The 23,551-nt window shown below is 39.1% G+C and overlaps 1 protein-coding gene and 1 long non-coding RNA gene across 18 annotated transcripts in view; one reads left to right on the top strand and one right to left on the bottom strand.

Annotated features, from left to right (window-relative positions):
* Positions 1–2,488: 2,488 nt before the first annotated feature.
* LOC148741958 (uncharacterized) overlaps positions 2,489–23,551 on the bottom strand; it is a 45,168-nt gene continuing 24,105 nt past the window's right edge. For 6 of the 14 annotated variants that reach the window (XR_015990202.1, XR_015990205.1, XR_015990197.1 and 3 more), the window contains 2 exons: positions 8,675–8,732; positions 7,834–8,460 (listed from right to left, as the gene is read on the bottom strand). This is a non-coding gene — a long non-coding RNA (uncharacterized LOC148741958). Of the gene's footprint in view, positions 4,906–7,833; positions 8,461–8,674; positions 8,733–10,416; positions 14,721–23,551 lie in introns of those variants that run through there. The other 8 variants (XR_015990189.1, XR_015990190.1, XR_015990191.1 and 5 more) reach the window with 8 other exon arrangements.
* Positions 6,533–21,179, top strand: LOC111322707 (fibroblast growth factor receptor-like 1). 4 transcript variants are annotated; one of them, XM_088728973.1, is made up of 6 exons: positions 6,533–6,885; positions 14,617–14,667; positions 15,821–16,108; positions 17,056–17,430; positions 19,705–19,785; positions 20,230–21,179. In XM_088728973.1, exons 3-6 carry the CDS (start codon positions 15,850–15,852, stop codon positions 20,418–20,420), a joined length of 906 nt encoding a protein of 301 aa, XP_088585099.1. In that variant the 5' UTR covers positions 6,533–6,885; positions 14,617–14,667; positions 15,821–15,849; the 3' UTR covers positions 20,421–21,179. The 4 variants fall into 4 exon arrangements, with proteins under 4 accessions (XP_088585099.1, XP_022781601.1, XP_088585094.1 ...); XM_022925866.2 differs by lacking the exon at positions 6,533–6,885 and adding an exon at positions 11,396–11,529; XM_088728966.1 differs by lacking the exon at positions 6,533–6,885 and adding an exon at positions 13,975–14,023.

Below are 23,551 nucleotides of genomic sequence, written 5' to 3'. Positions count from 1 at the left end.
TCGAAATCTCCTTTGCGGTTTGAGCGGTTTTCTTATCACTAATAGTAAGGGAGGAATAATCTGTTGAACAATGGAAATTATTTAAAAGCTACCTTGTGTCACTGCTTTGACTCATTTACATCTGGCTCTCGTCCAGTGCGGGGAGTTTGAAATATAAAAAGACAGCAAAGAAAAACTCCCTTAGAGCCTCTATCTGGTTCAGAGAAATTTAAATCAATCAAAAACCAATGACCGACAAAATTTCCAATTTTTCACGAACGTTTTTTGAGAGGAATAGATAAATAAAATTCACGTGCAGAAGGTGTCCTAAGGGTGTCTCGGAAACACCTGGCAATCGCATCGCATCCTGATCAGCTTAGACTCATTCGAGTGATATAAAGCTTACGACGGTTGGGTCGTTTGAGGCTGTGCTTATATTCATTTAAAGATACACGAAGCCGATGAATTTGAGTCAATTTTGAATCTTTTCCATCATGTTTAAAGCTAATATCAGTCTAAACCAAGTACCCCTGATAAAAAAAACCTGTGAGAATGGGACATGTGGCGTAATTCCTTTAGGGCTTGCCACAAGTTGCGCCGATACTTTTTGGCAACTTTTCGTATTCCGAGCAACTTTTTTTGTTTCGAGCAATTTTTTGCATTATGAGAAATTTCTAGTTTTCTAGATATCGGAGCAGTTTTGGTGCTTTAATTGGCCATGCTTCCATATTTTACAATGTTTCAGAAGATAATTTGTGAATTTCCTGTGAAAAAGAAGCAGTTCCTCCCTCCTGGGGCAGATCATGAGCGAAAGAGGCATGCCGCCGGGCTGCTACGTCAGCGGTTTTGTAAAGAAAACATAAAATGGCGGACGAAGATTCACAGGTCATTCAGATCCTTTGACGGTAGCTGCAGAAGCAGGGGCAAGACTGAGTACTTCAGCGAAAGCGGCGATTTCAAGAGAGCGCAAAGTGCAAACAAATCTAATTGGAAAAAAGCGAAATGTCCGAGGCACAGCAGATCCAAATGTGAGTGCTCGGGATAGATCAAATCAGTTCAAAGGAGAGCACGCAGGAAAGTAGACAATCTGAGGCCTTTTCTTGAAAAATATGGCCATCGTCTGACATCCTCAAGTCATTTGAATGAACCCATCCCCCTTATTCTCAAGAAAGAAAAGGACTGTGTTAAATCTGAAATTGTTGCAGGTGATAGTTTTTCAGATATTTTTATGGAAGCAACAGGCTTGGAGAGGCTTTAGTTTATTGTGGTGCGCTTTATTGCTAACCATTGTTTTATACAACAGAGGCTTGTGAAGCAGGAGGTTCTTGCAAAGAGCATGAATGCGGAAGAACTTGTTCAGCGTTTAATGCAATGTCTTGCTGGCGAGTGCATGATTCGTCCCGATCAACTGTTGGCATCAATGAGGGATTGTGTAGCAGTGAATGAAGCTGGTCTGCGTCAAATCAGTTTTTTCTTTCCCAACATGTTCATTGCTACATGTTTTTTTCACACCGGCGATTGTCAATATTGGAAAGCACTTCGAATTTAGTGTATTGAACACATTTTCTAGGTACTGGAATACCATGTTCTCTCTCAGTCCAGCTGCCCGCATAGAATGGAAAACAAGGACAGGAACTGCAGTGCGTCTAAGCTCAGAAACGAGGTGGTGTAGTAAGTGGGAAGTCCTAAATCTAGTAATGCAGTATTTTGGGGATGTGGAGCCTTTTCTAAGAGAAAAATGAACACCTGGCTCCCTCTTGTCAAAGGCATCTCTTGGAGTTCTTCGATGACTCAGTCAGTGCTCATGACTTGAAATTGAACTTGCTGTAATGATTGATGCTGGCCAACACTTTGTTTCAGCAATATATTAGCTTGAAGGAGATGGTCCTCTTGCTATGAGCGATTATCTGCATTAGCCCATGCAGTAGCTGTGGACTCTTATCCCAACACTGAAGTAAAAGCTCGCGAGCATGCTTGTAGGAATGTACCACTATGTAACCAGCTAGTTGCTCAGGGCAAGGCTTGCATAATCCCAGGGTTTAGGTTTATCAAAAGAAATTCAGTGGCGAATTCCACACAAGGGTACGTGCATTCCGAGCTGCCACATTGTGTTGTCCAGTAAAAGTACGGGAACTACACCCCACTGCTGCTTCAGTTTAAGAGCTTAAGCTTTTCCCCTTCCTTAACAATGATGCTACAATTGCCGGGCTTGTACGAGAGCTTCCTCTCTATCTTGCCATTGCTGATGGTGTAGTTGTCGAATAAAAAGAGAGAAAAGTGCGGTGGTGGTCATCACAAGAACGGGTTCTTCCAAACTGGTCAGCAGCTGTAAATATTTTTCTGATTCGACCAAGCTCAGCCCTCATCAGTATCCTTCAGAATATGTTTTCAAAGCAGCAAGATGCAGCACTGGCAGAGACTGCTGCGATATGATGGCAGCCAGCGAAGTATCTTACCTTGATGAGCTACATGTCAGTGCTGTTGTTTACAAATCCATGCCCAGAGGAGAAACATTTTAAGATAACATTTATTTGGGAGCCACTAAACAGGTTATCTGTAGATAAGTTTGATACAATATTGTTCACATAGAGATAGATAAATGTTGAGTTTTTGTCGTCAGTCACTAAGTCAGTCCCTTCAGAGTGATGTGTATTTCTATGTACTAAAGTGTGGTACAACATAAGTCTGTTTTAATTAAGTTCAAGGTTACATGTTTTTAGCAACTGTGATTGCAGTTAAATTGCTTGAAAATGGTTAGAAGTCTTGACCTTGAACAGCACCGACAATTTCATTGGCTCATAAGAGAATTTTTACAAGATTAATATTGATATTGATACGTAGTATTTACTCGTACGTATTGTGAAGAAACTTCTTTAGCGACGCTGGTTACAACGCAAAACTGCACAAAAATGCTTTGAAATGTTACTTTTGTTGTACAGATTGCATATTTTTGCATCAGACCAAAAAAAGAAGAGAGAAAAAAAAGTTTTTGCTTTTTTTAGCAACTTTTTAGCAACTTTCGTTACAAAAAGCAACTTTTGACTTTTTTTGGAGCAACTTTTGAACAACTTTTTGAGAAATTTCGGGTAACTTTTTGGAGAATCTCGAGTAACTTGTGACAAGCCCTAAATTCCTTACCCTTGTCCCTCACGATTGCACTTCGTGCGCATGCACCATTCACCTTTTCGCAATGCACTTGTTACCTCGATCTGGTGGTTGGTGCCAAATGGTTGAAACTTAGACTGACCTGAAGTGAGCCTGAGATTTTATGAAGGAATAGCATATGAAATATCAAAAAAGGTTGAGAACATTAATATTTTGCTGAGGCAAGAACTTCCCAATGGATATGTCGGAGATATCAGCGGAAGTTATGAAGAAAACACAGAACACCCATAATCCTGAGTGCCCAGGACTGGCTATGAAGCAGGCATCATGACAAGGACTTGAAAAAGAAACACTAAAAGCCAATGGATGGGTTTAGTTCGAGAAGACAAAAGGATTCGACAAGAATAAAGTGTGCTTACAAGACTTCTTTCCCAGCTTTCTTGAGTTTATCTTGTTTCTCAGAACGCTGGGAAAAAGTCCTCACTTTTTTCTAAAAGTAGCACTCTATTTTGTGGTTACTGAAGCTGAAAAAAATTCTTAGCGTTCCAAGCCACTCATCGTTACCCCTTTTAACATGTTATAGGAACACTTGCGACATTTGAACTGTTGACTTCAATGAGAGCCAGTTGTATTGCAACGGCAATACAACTTGTCAGCAAACCACAAAGGATCATAGAATACACACACGACAAACGAATGATTGTTTGATCAAGTTCAAATACAGAGGGGGGCATCAGAGGTGATGCTTTTTTTTTTTTTTTTTTGCATGTTATTGTGTAAGTAGGAAAGAAGGACAAACAGTCTTCGGATAAAAGGTGGGGCTTACTTAATAACTTAAGCTAACATATCTGTAAAGCTGAGCAACCTTCAAAGTATACAGTTCAGGTCAAGTAAGCTTTGGTAAACGGTTTACATTTTAAAGCTCAGTCTTTGAATACAATCCAAAACTTATTTGTGGGTTACGCCTTTCGATTTGTACTTTGCCTATCATGAACTAAGCAATATTTCTCACTGGCTGGCTCCTTTAAAAGCGTTTAGCCATGACCGTGGGTTCTCGCAGAACACTTCAACCGCCAGCGTTAATAATAAGATGATAGATTTTTTGTTTCTCGGACCGTGTAAATTATGTTAAGTCACTGTGCAAAGGCTAGTAATATTTTCAAAATCATAAAACAAACATTTCACGCTCTATTAAAGCCAATATTTACGACGTCTGCATCGCTGAGAAAGGAATTAAACGGTGACTCCCGCGCAATTGGAAAATTCCCCCCCTTTTTCCCTTTAGCGGAACCGGTGCCAGGTGCTGAAATGTAGTATGCTATCATAACACAGAATGCTTTGCAGCCATGCATCTTGTAATATAATTCCTTTCGCTAGCAAAACCTCGTGAAGATGGCTCATACAAAGACCTTTCATTTTTTCAGATGTTCGCGCGTCTCAAATAGTGTCGTTACATCTGATGCTCGGCATGTTAAGAAAGGTTCGGTGCCCCTTATGTTAAGAACATCACAGGATAGATCTGAGAATATAATGAGTTGTTTTCCACGAAGTCTCGAAGGTATTTTCCAAGCTATACTAGATAACCTATCCAAATAGTTGTTACGCTTGAAAATGGGATGAATATAGATCTATTGATGTATATTTGGAGGGGGCACGGAGGCGTGGCCAAGTCCCCTCCACAAGGACCACAAAAAATGTCAGAACCCAGTCATACTGAACACGAGACCAAGTGGTACTTGAATGTTCGGACGAGATTAAGCCCTTCTGTCAGAAATAAAAACACCAAAGAGGAGACGGTCCGGAGCCTGAGGTGAGGGGCTGCTGAGAACATAAGACAGCACTGGATTAGCATAAGCTTTCTTTCATGTTTTTCTTGAGATACATGTTTGTAAAGCATGTCATTACGAATTAACCTCTACGACATTTTAGCAAATCTTGAAGCATTTTACTGCAAAACTGGTTGGTCGTGAAGAACCCTACCGATTAAATCAGGCAAAAATATTCCAACCAATACCAATCATATTGTGTATTGTGGATTCTCGTGACTGTTCTTTTTTTCCTTGCCGCACTCTCATCGAGGTGAGAATTACGATACTAGTTACACGATGGACTTAATTGAATTTAATCTAAGCTCAGCTTGCTTTCATGAACACCACTCCTGCGAAAGACCCGTTTGGATTTTTAACTTTACAATAGTAAAGAATGTATCGACCACACAAGAATAACTGAACGCTGAACATAGTGCAAATTGTGAGCCTGCAAATTCACAAGGCATTCTTTCGGCCGAGGCAACCAAAGAAAAGTTATCGCTATTCATAGTTGAGGTTAGATATGATAATGTATTTGTATTTGTATTTACGAATATTTATATAGGATAGCCCAGTTCAGCTAATAGCTGGTTTAAATGGGGCCCTGTCACACCCACCCATCCCATCCCAGGGGGACATCCATCACACAGTAATCTCGTGCGTGGGAAATGAACGCCTCCTACCCCTTGCCCTGCAGGAGACGGGGCCTATGGTTTATTCGTCCTTATCCGCGAAGACTAGAATATCTATCCATTTCTTGATATTATAGAAAGGTAGCAAATTCTCCTCAGTTATTTTAAGATCATGAGTATTGGTCCGGCCGGGGCTCGAACCCTCGACCTCCCGCACAACACAATCCGGCGCTCTAACCAACAGAGCTAACCGGGGGACGGTACAATGGTAATAATGGTAAAAATATCCGATTCTACCTTGTATAGATACTAGAAACCATCACAATAATTTTATAGATTATATTCTAATTCGCTACCTCGCTCAAACGAATGTAAAACGTTTATCATTCAATGAGCAACCCCAATTGGGGTGTGTCAACAAGAGCCGTATGCGACCCTCTTTATTATGCCTTCATCGACAAAATGGATAGGGATGGTACATCAACAGAATGAAAACTCGGAAATGTAAAAAAATACAGCAAAAATACAAAATAAATACAGCAAGAAAAACCACCCTACAAAACAATCTAAACTATATTTGTATAAGCAAAAACTACTTGTAAGAGAAACTGATAACCCCTAGTCACTGGGTATTTAATTTTGAGGGTGTAGGGACGGTCGTAAGACGCGAATGAATATAAATGACAACAACTCGAATAGATAGCCTACCGCTAATGAAGCAATTGTAACAACATACCATGTATCACCCCCAAAGAAAGGGTTGTGTAACTGTGATAAATACATTTCTAAACAATTCATTAAAAAAGAAACATTCGCAAGATCTGTCTTGTGCATGTGAATGAGAGCAGACGTAATGATTACAAACAATTTGTATATTTAACCGGGTGCTGCTTCTGATGATTAGCGGAAATCTTAACACATATCCTGCTTAGCTACCGCCAGTGGGGTGATAATTACTACTACAAGGACACGAATCACGCAAAACAATAAGCGATCAATAATTTATTAACACGCATCGAAATTTGTGCTAATTGTTTCCAGATGCACTGTCTACTTTACTCGCTACGAAAGCAAAGTGTCGTTCTCATGCTCAAATGTTCAGTGGATCTTGCATGTGTTAGTACGTGATTGCCCGTAATCTTTCAGTGCTACGTTTCCGTTTTCAAGCTAAATATTTGTGAAAACTTACTTATTTACGCTTGTGTATCTGCTGACAAATCTTTTAAGCTGAAATGTACGATCTATCTCGCCAACATATCACAAAATAACTGGTGTAAGGAAAAGCTGCCTCTGACATATCCTAGGACCGGAGACAGATTTCGTTAGTTGGCGGATTTCTACCCAGATACAACTGGAAGCTGGTGAGTCTTGCAATTTTATTTTGGTGAAATGCTATGAAACTGCTGTTCCCGAGGTTCGTTTGCATTGATGGATAGATTTAACAGATATGTTAAAGTTATCAAATATGAGTTTACCAGCTGAGCTTACGTTCAGATGATGGTTGCAAACCGAAGTGCATTTTGCGAGTATTTTAACGTTACAAACCTCTTTCAAATGGTATGGTTACAAGTTCGACCTGCTAAACCGAACTGAATTTCGTGGTTTGCTACCGTGCTTAAAAACTTAACCTAAAACTTAAATATGATAAAAAATGAAATTCCCAAGTTGTGCGTCCTTTTGAAAGGCAGCCTTCTAAAATTATTTTCGGTTGGGTCATGTACCTTTCTGGTCGTCAAGCCCAATAAAGACCGCAGAATTCTACAACAGATACTTGAAAATATGTGTGTTTGCTCCCCAGCCCCCCCCCGCCCCGCCCGCCCGCCCGCCCCACTCCTTTACACCTTTACGTAACATAAATGGTAAATGATACCACGACGTGTGTTTCAAGATTCGAAGATAATACAAAATACTAAAAATCTCGACCGGAATGATTCATAAAGGTAACATATTTTGTGGTTGCTTAATTGAGAAAACAATTGCCGTAACATTCTTTCAAAGCCGCACAATTCCCACTTCAGCGAAGACTTAGTCCTCGTGGTTTCGAGGGGGTTTCACTGACTTTTGGCCAATGCGTAATTTGATTAGTTATGCAGGAGGGCCCACTCTTAGCCAATGAAGAAACGACGGAAACGGTTACTGTAGGAAGCGCCGCTTTTTTCAACCCAACTTGACCCGAGTCCATTTTAACTCCTTCTTTTTGTCACTTGAGGTACTCATACGCTACCGAGCCGGACAAAAGCTGAGTTTGGGCTGCGTATATTATTATTAAGTTTCCATCAGCCATCGAGATAGAATAGGAACTCAAATACTAAGGCTTTACTATCTTTATAAGTAAACAATATTGGAGAAATCTTTCTCTTGGGATTCTATCAAACTTGACAAATGTGATTTATCAACTGAAGCAACAAACCCAGCGAAGTCTGCGAATTCTCATCGTCAACCGGCCGGATTCTGCTACTTCAATCAATAAAAAGCTTAGATGAATGTAATAGCAATTTCTCTTGTGCCGTTTCAGCGGGAGTCCTTGTTGGAGAGTTTGAGATCACGAAATTAAATTACACGAGATGATAAGCTGAAAAAGAAGGTACAATGATTAAGAGTTCCTTGGCCCATTTAACTTAAGAATCATAAGAGGTTCATCTATGAATCCTCTTTATCAAAAATAGAGATTCAGGTAATGGAATTTGACTTTAAAAGTAATTGTGAATAATCATGTGCACAGAACACATAATGGATGTTTTTGGATATGTTTGGAATCTGTGGGATATAAATTTACGAGTAAAAAAGTATAACATGCGTCATCTTGTCTGGCAGTATAATTCTTGAAATATGTGGAGGTTTACATGTACAAAAACAATAACAAGAAGTTATTTCTTGCAGAAAACTTCAAACGCCTACCGTACCGCTTCCATGTTGTTTCTTAAAGCAGCCGTTTCCTATCAAGTAATTAAAAAGCGGAATTTCTATCTAACGTAAATTAACTTCAGCATCCAAGACTTGAAAGAAGTTGATTTTCTCTATCAAAGGATTAAGCTTTCTGGAGCTTTCGTTGATTGTGTTGACTTTCCGAATAAAGCCAAGTAAACCAGCTCCAAAGCAGCTTAGCTAAGCGTAAACTGTGGTTTTTTAATTAGCTTAAGAAGTGTTTACCTTGTAATTTTGTGTCGATTTGAGCAGGAAATCCTTCTGATCATTGAACAGCGTAGGCCTGCAATCCATTAAAAGAATTTTAATGTTTACATTTAAATTCGATTGTTTTTGTGGACTTCCTGAAATCTTATCCTGGATTTCAGGGAAACAAAAACAAAATTTGGTCATATATTCGAATAATTGTAGAATGAACAAAAAGGCGATTTATTTTCACCTTGACTCGTGCTTGGTTTTGGATAATGTTCAAGCGTATCATGTTCTCTTGGCCGGAATGATGTCGAAAAACTTGTTGTAATACTATCCTCCTTTTCCTGTTTCGGCCCGTATGGCAATTTATTGTAGGCTACAATTTCGTAGCATATAAAAGGGTAGCTTGTGTAACAGACGAAATGATGTCGGAGTTTTTCAGATGAGCGGAGGCGAACGCTAGACGAACGCGAAGGGCGACTGGCGTAACCATCACGCCTGCGGTTATACTTTTGCTCGCCTGAATACGCAGAAAAGAAAGAAAGAAAGAAAGAAAGAAAGAAAGAAAGAAAGAAAGAAAGAAAGAAAGAAAGAAAGAAAGAAAGAAAGAAAGAAAGAAAAAAAGGGAGATAGAAAGAAAGAAAGAAAGGAAGAAAGAAGGAAAGAAAGAGAGAGAGAAAGGGAGAAGGGGAGAAAGAAAGAAAGAAAGAAAGAAAGGAGGAACAGACAACTTTTCTTTAAGAAATTTAACTATCTAATAGTGGGTTTAGATTCAGTGCGTAATGTGCCCAATCATATGGACAGCACGAGGAAGCCCTTAGCTTGTTTTAAATCACATCCGAGATCACATCCCGAAAGGAAGATTATGAGGATCGAGGAAGATTAAATCTCTTTTGAAGTAATTTCCTTTTAAATACTTATAAATCAAGTTCATATTTCGCAAAGACAATGAGTCAGTTTTCAGCTTTGATTCCACTTTTCACTTCTAAGTGCTCCAGCCGTTTTAGATTTACAAGAGCTAAAAATATACCAACTGTCTGATCTTAAGGCTCAAGTTTTGCTCTCCTCTCAGATCCTCACGAACGCTTCAGGGGAGATCGGTGTCTCCAGTGCGATTTTGTAAAGAAACCAAAATGGAGGCCAGAGTAAATCTAGAACTACCAATCTGTAAAAGTAACTATTACACCGTTTGTTAGGAGTAAAAAATTTCCACAGAAAATGAAAGTAATATTCTGTTATCCTAAAACAGCCTCAGACTGGTCAATAAATAGAATCGCACAGTTGAGTGCCATCAATTGCAAAGAAAATCGCTTTGCTTTCTGAAACCATCTCAGTAAAAAGTACGTGAAATTTGATATCTAACCCGTTTCATTCCAACTTCAAATCAACATTGTCACATAAATAAGATCCCACGTCAACTCAGTCAAGAACAACAACAACAACATAAACACTGAAAATAAAAACCAAGGAGGTATAAAGCTCCACTTGCGTTTTACACAGACTAACCGTAAGGGTTAAAAAGAAAGATATAATTAAAGGTTAAAGTCTGTAGAGACTCAAAGGAAACACAGAATTAAAAATTGTATGGGGGTAAAATTGGCGAAAATTAAGACTACATTTCATTCGTGTAAACTTTACACACTGTCCAAGCATCGAAATTTTAGTCATTGCTAACACTCGAACTGAGTATCACACTTTGCCCTACTATCACACACGTAAGACTCCTGCTCACAACATATGAGAATAAATAGAAATATTTAAGACAAGTCATAGCGTTTCCTATTTCTGATTTATTCAATTCAGTAGTTTGATAAGAAAGACCAGAGTGTAACATAAGTCAGGCGCCATGTTCTATTCAGTACACTGAATTTCTTCCGTTTCTCGTTGACAATTACACTCAATTAGAGAGCTTGTCCACTTGAGTGTACCCTCCTGCTTTCATTACGACAAAGTAATCTCTCCCCGTCGATAGTTAAGGTGATCTGATTGCACTGTTGCCTTTATCAATCGCGTCCACGACAAGCTTAAGTTCACTGAGGCGGCCTGAATCGGAACAGAACGCTGTGATATCAGCAGATATCAAAACCAGCCGTTTACTTGAACTGATAGTTTTGAAGGCTTAAAACGCCTACAAACCGAGCTAAAGACAGTGATCCACTAGCCCAGCAGGTTCCCAAATACGCGATCCATTACAAAAATACTTTCAACGTTCTTCAAGAAAATCAGGTGTAAAACTAAAAGCCGATTTCTTGGTCATGCACTGTGACTGATATCATCTTTACGTCAGAATGAACTCATTTTGGTCAAGATAACAGACTTTTGAAATTAGCCAAGACGGTAAGCAGACGGCGAAAATAGGAGCATGACTTTGTTGTTTACGACTACAAGTGGTCGATCCCTTGAAGCCTTGGTTTGTATAAATGACCGATGGTATTTAACCTGCAGGTTGTTCAGATCACGCCAATTCGTAAGACGGGCGCATCCGAGGAGTCATCTGTGGTGTCCCACAACCGTTCATGTAAGCTGTTTAAGCGTCCAAAATAGGAAAGCCTTGTCAAATGCAAGTAAGTTGAGAGATCTAAACCATCTCAGCACCAAGGACTGAGCTTGTAACAAAGATAACTTCCTTCCTGATAAAACATTAAGGTTCCGCCATCTGGCGCCAGACCGCACGATATCTGGTCGTACTTCTGGCTGAAGCGCGCCAACTCTAATACAAACAAGCTGCACAACACCCTTAAAACACAAACGCCTTACAGAACGCTGGGATAAAGATACGCCGCTAATTTGTAATCAGGGTGAGAAGTTGAAAATGAGGAAAAGAGCTGTTTGGAGAGTTGTTTTCGCCGCATGGACATTCGCAACGCAAATTGCAACGGATGAAGCAGGTATGAAGAAAAGAAATAATTTGAATTACTTCCAATGAAGTAAGTTTATTTGATAAGGCATCACAGTAGCAAACAAGTAATAATATTTAGAAACCCTCCCTCGGGCAATGGTTCTCAGTGTGACGCGGATGTCCCTAATCTTCGTCCTTACTGCGCCAGGGAGGTGACAGCAATTCAACTGCCAAAGGGTGAAAAACTTCTATTACTTTTAATGCGTCGTAAACGAACAAATAAATGTTCTGTGGATAGAACTGCAGGTGTGCACACTCTTCTTTGGCAATTGTACGAAGTGTTTGTGTCTGCTCTGTTCGGGTGGCGTGGGAGATGGATCGGTACCAATGGTGCATACACCAACAATATGGCTTCCATCGCACGTTCTGTTTATAGTTTTTTCGATGGGATCATGCTGTTCTTTTACAGTCAAAATATTTTCATCATTTAGTAAAAAAAACATTCCACATTTCCAACAAATCAGCAGGCAGGTCAAAAACAATTGACTGGGTTTCGAGGCCTTCCAAGGGCCAACAAAGACCATTATCGCCTTAAAAAAAAAGCATCTTGAATACACCACATGGGTTTCTCATACAGAGTATACTATAAAACACAATGTGCTTTTCATATCGTTTTCTGGCGTTCAACAGCAACAAAAATTAATCCATTTATTGCTTGCGGAATGAAAGAATAATCTAGAAGAACAACAATGACGTCAAAAACTATGACGTCAAAAACAATGTTTCATCATAATCAGTAGGAGAACATATGAAAAGGAACTTGAAATTTTTCTTAATAAAAAGGTAAAACAGCTTCGAGCGCAGGATCACAGCCTAGTCATGCAAGTGGCTGGCTGGGAAACAATCCACATTGTTATGCAAAGTGGAGTGCTTTCCCCTATCTCAATTTGTAAAGGTCTTTTGCCGCGCAATTTCCGTAAAGGATACTTAGCCCGGGTAGTTTTACTTTTGCTGTCAACATTATCTATCTAATGCCATGAGGTCTGTCTTCGACTAAAAAAATGACGGTTCGATCAACATGATTAACAGCAACGCCCTCTGAAAGATCTGTTCGTAGCAACCATCCCGCTCGGAGGCTTTCAACGAGCGAATATCCATCTCACAGGTCAAGGATTCTCGTGTTCTTTCTCATGTCAATAACCTGTAAAGAAGGGTATCATTTCCAATTTCACGAGTCTATGACATCAAATTAATCATGGCGGATTTAAAAATCTGTTGGCACGCGACTCGCCAACGTGCAATTAAAAGGGCCTGCAAAAGGAGCAGAAGGTTCTGAAGGACGATATGATTTAAGTAAGGTTTGATAATTTTCATATTTTCTCTTTCTTTACGATGTATAAAAACATCTCATTTTTTCCTGTAACAACCCTCTGAAGAAACCGTGGTAACATTCCAAACCAGTAATTCAGGGTTGTTTAGAGATAAAGCGGAAATAATTAACCATCCAAAAAAGATAGCGACCGTCTGTTGTTTTCCCTCGACACCCGATGCACGAAACATTAAATCCTCATAACAACATACATGGGCTCTAAATCATTTCTACAACTGCGATCTGCCTCTTTCTAGACTGTATTTTAATTGCACGTCGTTTAAAAGGCGTCAAGATCTAAATTTCGAGCGTCAAGATGTTGCATTATCACTGATAAACTGTGTCCTTATCTTGCCTTCTTTAGACTTGAAACACTTGCATCCAATTAGTCTCTCGAAATAACCTACCGCGTGAAAAGATGCATTGTTCTTGATTTTTTCTTTCTCTTGGAATTAAAATCAAATGCAGTTGAGAGAGATTCCAGTCTCCAGTGTGACTTATAAACAATCCTCATCGGGAACATCTGTAAACGTTCCTTAGACCATGATCGTTGAATATCACTTATTTTTGTCTAAGACACTCAGAATTAGCTTAGCACGTGTCATACAATGACTCCGACTCAACACAAATCAAACTTTGCAGTTTAGAAAACTTAGATAAAAAGTGTTTCATTCGGCAAGGTTATCTATAACATGATCGTAATCATATTTTTGCGTGAATAACCTTGGAGCAACTGATGTATGATTCGGCCATGCATTTATCTGACAGGACACAAGAGAGCTTGAAATCAAAACAAAAACACAGACACATTATTCAGCAATTCCCAGTTCCTTTTCAATAGTTCCTTTGTACTATGCAATCAACGCCCAATTACAACAAGAACGCATACTCCCTATTTCTTTCCGTCATCCATACTTTAACGCCCTTTTACTATAAGGTCAAATGACAACATGGAAAGTGCGCATTCTGTCATCCTAGATTGAAAGACTTAGACAAAAAACAGAGCATAAAAAAGGGTGTTATTGCATCAAAAAATTTTTGATATCGGCAAATTCACGAATTGACAGTTGTACATCCGCCCGGGTTGTAACCTTTCATCCCGGCCTGGGAAATTCTAGAAGTTTGCGTCGCATCGGGCGAATGATTATTGTTTTTTTTCCTGTCCTACTGATGGGTGAGTTAACCTCAATCGTTTAAATAAAGGCAGTCTTCAATTCGAATGAGGCTGTAGTTACACGGACTCTAAAAGAGTTATTAGAATGGACTGATAAGGGCCGATTGACCAGTATTAAATCACCTCCACGAGATAAATCTTAAATTGTGATTTTCTTTCCTTACTCTTCAGAAGGCGACCTTTCAATTAAGTGATAATGCACCGTCATCGTTTTCGTCAAGTAAAAATTCCAAAGGAAACTATCAGTTTGTTCGCGGTTTCATTCAAAGTTGGTCATCTTCTACGATCAAATCTAAGACAAATTTGCACGGCCAGAGGCAATGGGTTAACCAGACTTCGTCTACAGGTTTGGAGTACCAACGCAAAAACTACTGTGACACGAAGATGTCAATAATCTACCGACTGCTTGTCCCTATGCGACTCGTTCTGACATGAAAATGTTTCACAAGAGGTCCTGGGATCTTCGTGCAAAGTTTACAAATTTACAAGTGACCTATTTTGAAGCAAGCAGTGTTCGACCAGACTAACAAGCCCTCTTCTCCCAGCTCTCTGTCACAATAATCACAATGCACGTTTTTCTTATTCTTCTTTAGGAGGCAATGGCTTGATTCACAATGGACAACCAACATCGTCATCTTCATCGGGTAAGGAAACTAGGCTCTGCTACAGTTGGTCAACTTAATCTTAAAGTACACCACTACGGAAAAAAAAAAAGAATTGGATAAATCTCCTTTTTATGGCAATTAGTATACTTAGTTAGGAGATTTTGTTGTCATCATTCTACGAAGACAAACTCCAAATAAAAAGTTATGGAAGGTAATGTAAGCTTCTGGTTCCCTCCGGAAAAAAAATTTCTTAGCGGGCCCTTTCAACATTGCTGAAAACAATTTCGTAATGTCGGTTTCTGTCATTGAAAACAATTTCAGTAAATGCAAGAATTCAGTGTTTCGCGTCTTTGTAACATTCATGAAAAAAACAAAGTCGCCTGAATTCACAAAAGATGCAATTACTGGCAATTGCCATTGACTATGGTTAGCTTGGGTTAAGAAAGAAAAAAAAAACTCGCTGTAAAATTTTAAAACTTAAAAAGATAACGGTATCGACTTTGGCCTTGTGACATTGTTTGTGATTTGTGTATGCGAATATGCTTCTGCCATCATTTGGTTTCACACCACACTTCAAACAAAAAAATTTTTTGAATTTAGTACTATTTACCTATCTTCGCCTCCGACAAAATGTGCTTACATGTATTGAATCAAACTCAGAAGTTTGAAAGTTACAAAGCAAGTACCACTTCGTTTCTTACAAGTAGTCAAATTCATAGTTCTAACAAACACAAGAATAGCAAATTGTTATCGACCACATCACTGACGTACTAATCTTGAGCAATTTGCAATACTCTACCCAGGTCCTAAAATTTACAGTTCTTACCCAATACAGATCACTTGTTCTACTGGCTGTTCTGTATTTTAAAAACAAGATGATTGTGTTTTTCATGAATTTAGTCTGATATGGCACATCCACAACCTAATTGCAAACGTATTGACTATTTAAGTGGCCTCCCCTATAAGCCTGGTGCTTTCTAGGAGGCAGTCCTCTACCATACTGTTAAATTTGTAAACATATCATTTCTAGAGTGGAAATAAATGATATGAAACAAATAAACGATGATGATGAAGGTGACGCGCCTTGTACCCTGTTTTATTCTTTTATGGAAACACTCCGCAGCGATGAACTACACCTAGTTGCTTCTTAGGTCTTCACCGACTTGATTTATTTTGCTTCTTTCATGCACAGCGTCTCCAAGATTTGTGGACTCCATCAGGATGCAACAGACTTTCATTGCATGGCCCGCACGCCACAGCGTCCGACTCAAATGCAAGGCCAGTGGCTCAAGTCCGTTAAGATTCCAGTGGTTAAAGGATGGTGATCCTTCCATACATCGAAGATTGCAACCGAGACTCAAAACGAACATGTGGTACCTGAAGCTTAAAGACTTGTTGCCCTTAGACTCTGGGAAATATACTTGTATAGTTTCCAACACGTATGGCTCCATAAATCACACTTATACCCTACGAGTTGTAGGTAAGAAGTAGAATATCATTGACAATTGCATAGGCAATTTCGTATCCTGACTAAATTATGAGCGAATGTGCAATCACTGCAATTAGTAGTTTTTGGCAAGGAAATGTCGAATGTAAATTTTGGGACTTGAGCAGTGGCAAAATGAATGGAGGCATATATTCTTAGGGTACGTGTTACCTTAAACCATGTGTTGACAAAAAAAGACACCTTATAGCTCCTATGAGGATGTGTGAAAGCAAAGGTAATGTGCTTGAAAACGCTGAATACAGAGCTGAAGCGAGGATTACGACCATGGCTGCCTCAAAACCCAAGTCGGAACAGTACGTCGCAAAACAATCTTACATTGATAGCTTGTTTTCGTTTCAAGCTTGGGTATTAGAATTTTCCTTTATTCTGAGAAGCCATAACGTGATTTTAAAAGCACTGAACGCTTTTCCACGCGACGCATTCCGCCATCAAGAGGTTACATTCCTCTTGCAGAAAAATCTCGAACTGACCCTTTTCTGTAATTTTGATAACTCTCATCGATTTGATTATAATGCTTGTATTCCTTTTGCAGAAAAAACTTGAAGTAAGCTTGTTGTGAAATGTAGATATCTTCCATCGTTGAATTATCAAGTTTGCCTTCCTATTTCATAAAAATCCCGGATAAAGCCCATTGTAAATTGTAGATAATTTTCAACTTTAAATACCTATGTTTGTATTCTTGTTGCATAATGATCTAAGCCTACACTAAAATGTAGATAACTTCCATCGTTTAGTAACTTTCATTTTAAAGCTTCTATTCTAGTTGCAGTGATATATTACACGAGGAAATATAGATCGATCACCTCCATTGTTACATGATTAAGCTTCTACTCCTGTTGCACAGAAATCTGGAGCTAAGCTAATACTGCAATGGAGATAACTTCCATATTTTCATTATTAAGCCTCCATTCATTTTACAGAAAAATCTCGCACCAAGCCTATTCTGAAGTGCGGCTTTCCTAAAAACACCAGCGTCCAGCTTGGGCAGAACGCTTCAATGACTTGCATCGTTCTTATCAGTGGAACACTACCAGATTTTAGATGGCTTAAGTGGAACAATATTCCCAGCACTTTCCCCAACTCGCTTGACTTTGAGAACGGATCCTATACCCTTGTCAACCCTCGGCAATATCAGACGGTTCACGTTGGAGGAAAGTACGGCGTTGAAGTGAACATTGGGAATGTCACACCTAACGATTTGGGCCTGTATACGTGTTACGTTAGCAATCACCTTGGTTTCGATTACATGAGTGCATTTTTAAGCGAGAAAAAGGGGAGGAGAAGAGAATCTGAAGGTAAGCTAGGAACGACACTTACTCTGCAACGTGATGTCGTAATGGTAGATATGAAATCATTCAGTTACCTTATAGGATATGAAGAGACAGTAGAGCATCGCAAAATCACACCAGGTTAACTTGAACAAGCTGGTTATTTGAATTCAAAGCCATTTGACGGTATTTTGGAATCGTTTACTATTAGCCAACTCGAAACCACTGTCCTATCGAGTTGTTTTTCGTCGCTCTTTGCAATGAGTTAGGGTTAGTGACGTTGCACTTTACATATACGGTGTTTAATAAAAAGGACTTTTGTCTTTGTTATTGCTCAAATTAATGCTCAGTGTACATTGTTTAATTGATTATGGTTACAAATCATTGAATTAATGTAGTAGTAACAGGGGCCTGAGGCCCTAAATAATGAGGCTCTTAATGAGGCCTGAGACCCTGAATAATGAGGTTCTTTTGCCGGAAACAGACGGCTCAGTTTCAAAGGATAATACATCCGTTTCCTGTTATGTTAAAAAAGTTGCTCACCGAGTTAATCATATTTACGATAAGACAATATTGTCAACTAGAAATTTCCCTTAATTTGGAAAATCAACAAAACATGTTCTGATCTCCCTTTTGGTCTAAAACTCTGGACAACGTGTCTAACATTACTCAATTAAAAGGAATCCATAGCTAGTCACGTTGTTGCATCATAAACAATTTTAAGATTTTTCTACTTTCTGAACATATTACTTTGGTCGCCTTACGAAAATATGATCGTGAGGTAGTATACGAGCGCTATTCACTGCAAGGAGATGACCTAGGGTTTAATAGAAGTACTTGAACTATTTCTGTTGTGTGCTTCCCACACATTCTACATAACAACAATATCATCACCAGTGCTAAAAGCTTTTTAAAATTTACGTGGACTAAAAAAAAAAGAACATCATGACTTCGTAAAGCGGTAAAACAAAACTTAATGCTACATTCCTCGCTTCTAAATGTCATCTTTGTTCCCCGACCAAACCAAAAATTTTGCCTTTCTTAATCTATTTACGCTAAAAACCGATTTCCTTTTTCCCTGCACGATAGTCTGGACAACCCATCCTAAAATCAATAAGGTTCCCGCCGTCATCCTTTGTATAAATAGGGCGAAAATGGCAGACTCCGCTGAGATGTGCTCGAGAAACTCAGCAGGCTGGGTAGTTGATGAGATTTTCGAACATCCGCCTGCAGTTAGCTTTTGAGATTTGGCAAAGATGAACATCGCATACGGAAGGAAAATTCATTTGCAATAACTCAAGATATCACTTTTGATGTTTGTTTAATCAATTAGCTCGTCAGGAGGGCACTTACCACTGATTTCCACGGGATAATTCATTAGGATTATGTGTAGCTACGACCAAACAATGATGCAGCTAATTCATGTTGAAACCTAAATACTCTTGGCTTTAACGTCATCTTCACTAAAACTTGAAAATTGTTTAAAAAGACTTAGCTTTCTATAATATTTTATACAATTATTATAGAAAATTATTCACAAACTTCCCTTTGTGACAAAAACGACCTCACAAGCAATTAAAGTTACTCATATCGTGCACCATAAATGATCAGTGTCGAGTTGTATTTCAACCTTAACCTTTCAAGTCACAAAAGATGCATTCAACCCTAGAATGCATCTTGTTGCCGTTTCATCATATCGTAGGGTCGCAAACATGCATCCACGACATTTAAGTTTAAGACACAGTGGCCGTGTAATGATAAGTGCACTGTACTCCAGATGAAAAGGTTCAGATTTGAACCCTGGCTGAGCCATTCTCTTGTGAATCTGTTTTGTATTGTCGGGGAAGACGCTTTTCTTTCACGGCGCCTTTCTCCAACCAGGAGTATAACATAATTCTGCTAAACTTTCAAGAAAAACTGACGAAGAGCTGAGGGGTAAACCGATCGACAGACGTCCTGTCCATGGGAAAGTAACAATACACCTTGTCGCTTCATGCAGCAGAAACCGGGATAAGCTCAGACACAATAAGAATTTAGCGTTCAAAGGCTGTCTTTTTTGTTATTTTGAGCTAATATGTTGACTTTGAGAATACAACACCACTCAACAGGAGTACGCTTTGGTAAACAAAAGCTACAGCTGAACATAATTTCAATGCGATCCTTGCCTTTACCAGGATGAAAGGCCTTTCACTGATGTTGTACAGAGACGTTTTTTCAAAACCATTATCGTAAAACTGTCAGAAAATTAGGATGTATTTTGTGATACACTTACTAAAAGTTTTACTCTTATTATTGACTCAGATGCATTGTCAGTCATGACAAAGCGGCCGAAGACGAAGGACCTCGCAAATCACAAGAACACGGAATCTACGCCATTTGGGGGTATGTCAGTGGCTTCCTTCCTTCTTTCTTCTGTTTTTCATTTTCTTGGTGCTTGATTACTTTCTTGAGAAAATTTCATTGAGTCTTGAGAAAATTTCACTGAGGACTATGCCCGCTTGTGACATTCAAAATATTCAAAGAGTTCTGAGCGCAAGAAAAACAAACCCGAAGGCCGACCGATAGTTTGAAAAAATGTTGGAGACGTAGAACCTCGAATCACGATTGTATATCAGCACAATGTCGGAAAAAATGGTGTTCGCTGTTTTCGGATCAGCTTCATCTCAGTGCAACATCACAAACTTGCTCAATTCCTAATACAATTAACAATGCAGTTTCACAACACCAGTTAGTTATAGAGTGCTGTGATGTCTTCCACACTAACACAAAACAAGAAAGAGCACTTTTACAAGATAAATGTTTCAGAGAAAATAATTCTGTCGTTAGGAACCAACGCAACGGTACGGATTCCCCCAGCAAAACAGGCGATATCTCGAGCAAGGGAGGCAAAGATACCTTTAAGTGTGTTCATAGGTGTCTTAAGCACCTGGGCAGTCATTACAACAACTGCACTCCTTTGGTGTCACTTGTACCACAAGAAAATAATGGCGGAAAAAACAGGGATAGAGCTTTCATGAACGAGGAAGGAAATTACCACTCTGATGTTACCAAGAGAACTAATGCAGGACTGACTACGGGTCATTATTTGCACTCGCACCTCTGACTTGTCGGTTACGTTTATGAAAACGTCTAGTCGTAGACATTGCCCTTTTTACTGTTCTTGATATTGTTGATGTTGTTGTTTTTGTTGTTTTTTGTTGCTGTTTTTAATCAATATTATCACTTTACATTTAATCTTATATCCTGTGGATGGCTTCAAAGTCACGGAGATACATATCGAGGTTTTAATGAAAATGAGAATTGGTGGCTGGGAAAAGGATGTATGCATAGATAAGAGCGGGAGTTTTCCGGCTCATTTTATTAGCCACACGAGAAAACGGGAAAGCCATTGATTCATTAACTGAATTTCTTTTTTAAAGTCAACGCTGAATCGGACAAGGTGCTAAGCAAAGAACTTTAGCGATCTGACAACCACTCCGTCCTGATAACAAAACAAGGATAACGATTGGAAAAACGCAAAGAGTCATAGTGTGGTATTTCAAACCCTTTTACATTTTATTTCGCGGATGTATGCACATTTTATCGTTCATCTTATAAGTTTCTTTAAATATTGTACAATCAACCAAGGTTGATAGTTATTTGTAGTTTAGGTAGTGATTATTTCTTTTCCATTTTCTTCATTTCAGTCTATTTAATACATTGTACAGTCCAGATGTAAATCGACATGTGAATTGTAACGTTTACACACCTTAATTAAAACTCGAAAATCAAACCCGTCTTGAGGGTAAGCTCAAATAATACCACTCAACACAACTGATACTGCTCCTAAGTAACTGGTGGAGTAAACTCAGTCCCTCTGCACGCAGATGTAAACATTTAACCGCAAGTTAAAAACCGCCCATTATTCACGAGGAACAGTACAGCACGACATAACATCGACCAAGGATAAAAACTGGCCAATGACATCTTACAAAAGGCTAGTTATGCTTTCTCAACCAAACTTACAGTATTATAATGACAAAATCATCTGTTACGTAATGTAAGTAAGCCAGCCTTCTTTACCTGGACGATAAAACTGAACGGGAAAGTTATAAAATGCAAATTTTCACATAATCGTCACGCTACAGATCAAAGTTCACAACGTAACCGACTATGTACTTTGGCTGAACATATGTACGACTGGCGTTACATGGCGACTGAAAAGATATGAAAGTATTCATGATGTGAACTGAGGTGAGTGGTCATCCACGTCGATCTGACTCGCTAGTGAAGTCTCTGAGAAAATAGATCGTGAAGGGAAAAAAAGGGGGATTTCCTCCCTAGACAATCTCATCACACTATCTTTAGCATAATCATAGCAATACAATCCATAACGGACTGATTAAGACACGTTTTACCACACCTCCCTTAAGTGTCACTTCAAAAATTTGATATGAGAACTCTCCGGAGAATGATAAAGGACTACCTTAAAATGGAAAATAACGAATCACAAAACAAACAAATCAATTTTCCGTAATGGAGGAGTTAACTGACTCTTGACTGAATGATAACATGCCTATACGGGTTTCAATGACTCTGCATGTTGGCACCTCGCCTAACACAGATCACACGACGGCCAAACAACCTACAAGTTCATGGGGCGTGCGAATGTCGCCCCCCATGCAGTTTCACCTCATGCCCGCCTCAAGCCAAAAATAGACACCACAATTTCGACTGCCTCAGCGACACTTTTTTCGTTAACTTTTTTGCAATTCGACAGCAGGTTCAGGTAAGCAATTACGATTTCATTAGGAAGTGTTTATGCGTGACAAAGCGAAAACTTGTGGAGTGGATTCTACCGAACATAATGGGATTTCTGGAGCGTTAGACCATGGCCACTTCACTTAATGTGCTCCATGTCAGTGAGAAAGTCATGTAACTGAAAACTGATCGCGGCTACTGAAGAGTCGACTGTCGCTAAATCATTTAGAGTGACATTAGGAAAATGCGTGATACAGCAGAAGGCTGATTGGTCGATGAGTTCAGTTAATTTTTTATATTCTTATTGGAAGGTACATGTATTGTGAAGTCAAATTTTCAATACGATAAGGTTTTTTAAGTCTGTTCCTCAATTTTCTTAGGATCACATTTATCACAGTTTCGAGTGTCCTTGTGATTCGCATTTATGGACTTTTGTCCTGTTAACAACGCTTACCCCTTAGTTAAGCCCACATCCTGTTCAAGTTTACCATGCACTAAGTTGGTGTTGCTCTAATATTTCAAGTCTGTATGGCACGGGTTTGTTTAACCTTCCTAAACTGTGGTAAACGATTTGTCTCCAACGTACCATACATTGGACGACAGTATTACAAGATTTTATCTGCAGTTATTATTTTATACATGGGATGTAATCAGTTGTTCCTTTGCGTTGCACTCGTTCAACCATTCGATGTTTCTTTGCAGAAATAAGACAACCTTTGAACAGAGCGGAACTTTTGAAGTGACCCTGTAAAATGCAGAAAACTTTTGAAAAAGAGTCGTAGCTCAGTACATAAAGGAGCATGAGGGGAAAAGGTCATGGTATTCCAAAAAACTGGGTTGCACAACTTTGCGACAGGTACCGGAAAGCACAAGGAAATTGGATCTCTTTGTCTCTTTAGTGAAGTGGAGGCCTGGTTAAATATACAGCGCCAATTTAATGTTATTAATGGAATTTAATATTTGTGTTAATGTGCGACCACGGTCGATAGCAAGGTCACCAAGCAAGCATATCGCCTAGAGGGGTTGTGATGTAATGATCTCCACCTCCACCCCTATACTGTGTCAAGCAATACCAAGTGACTGCAACAAGCAACAAGACCAGAGCGAAAAAAACATAAAAATCCTATTTGCAGGCAAATATTTTATTTTGCATCTCCGTTAGCGCGTCCTTTGGATAACTCTAACTTTCCTCTGTGATAAAAACAGTTATCCACGTAGCCCCATTGTGCGAAATCTGAGTCGTGCTCTAGAAATGCGGCGGGTGGGTCTACGGGAAAGCGTTTAATACCACAAACATAACAGCCAAGCGAGAAAAAATTAATGATCTCCTATAACATTTTGAAAAAATAAACCAATGATTATCCAACAATACACTATAACTCAGGTGAATACCTTATCGAGGGTAAAG

Source organism: Stylophora pistillata, chromosome 1 (assembly GCF_964205215.1).
Source record: "Stylophora pistillata chromosome 1, jaStyPist1.2, whole genome shotgun sequence".
NCBI classification, from domain to species: Eukaryota; Metazoa; Cnidaria; class Anthozoa; order Scleractinia; family Pocilloporidae; genus Stylophora; species Stylophora pistillata.
The sequence above is the reverse complement of the archived record's forward strand: the minus strand, read 5'-3'. Positions and strand labels throughout refer to the sequence as shown.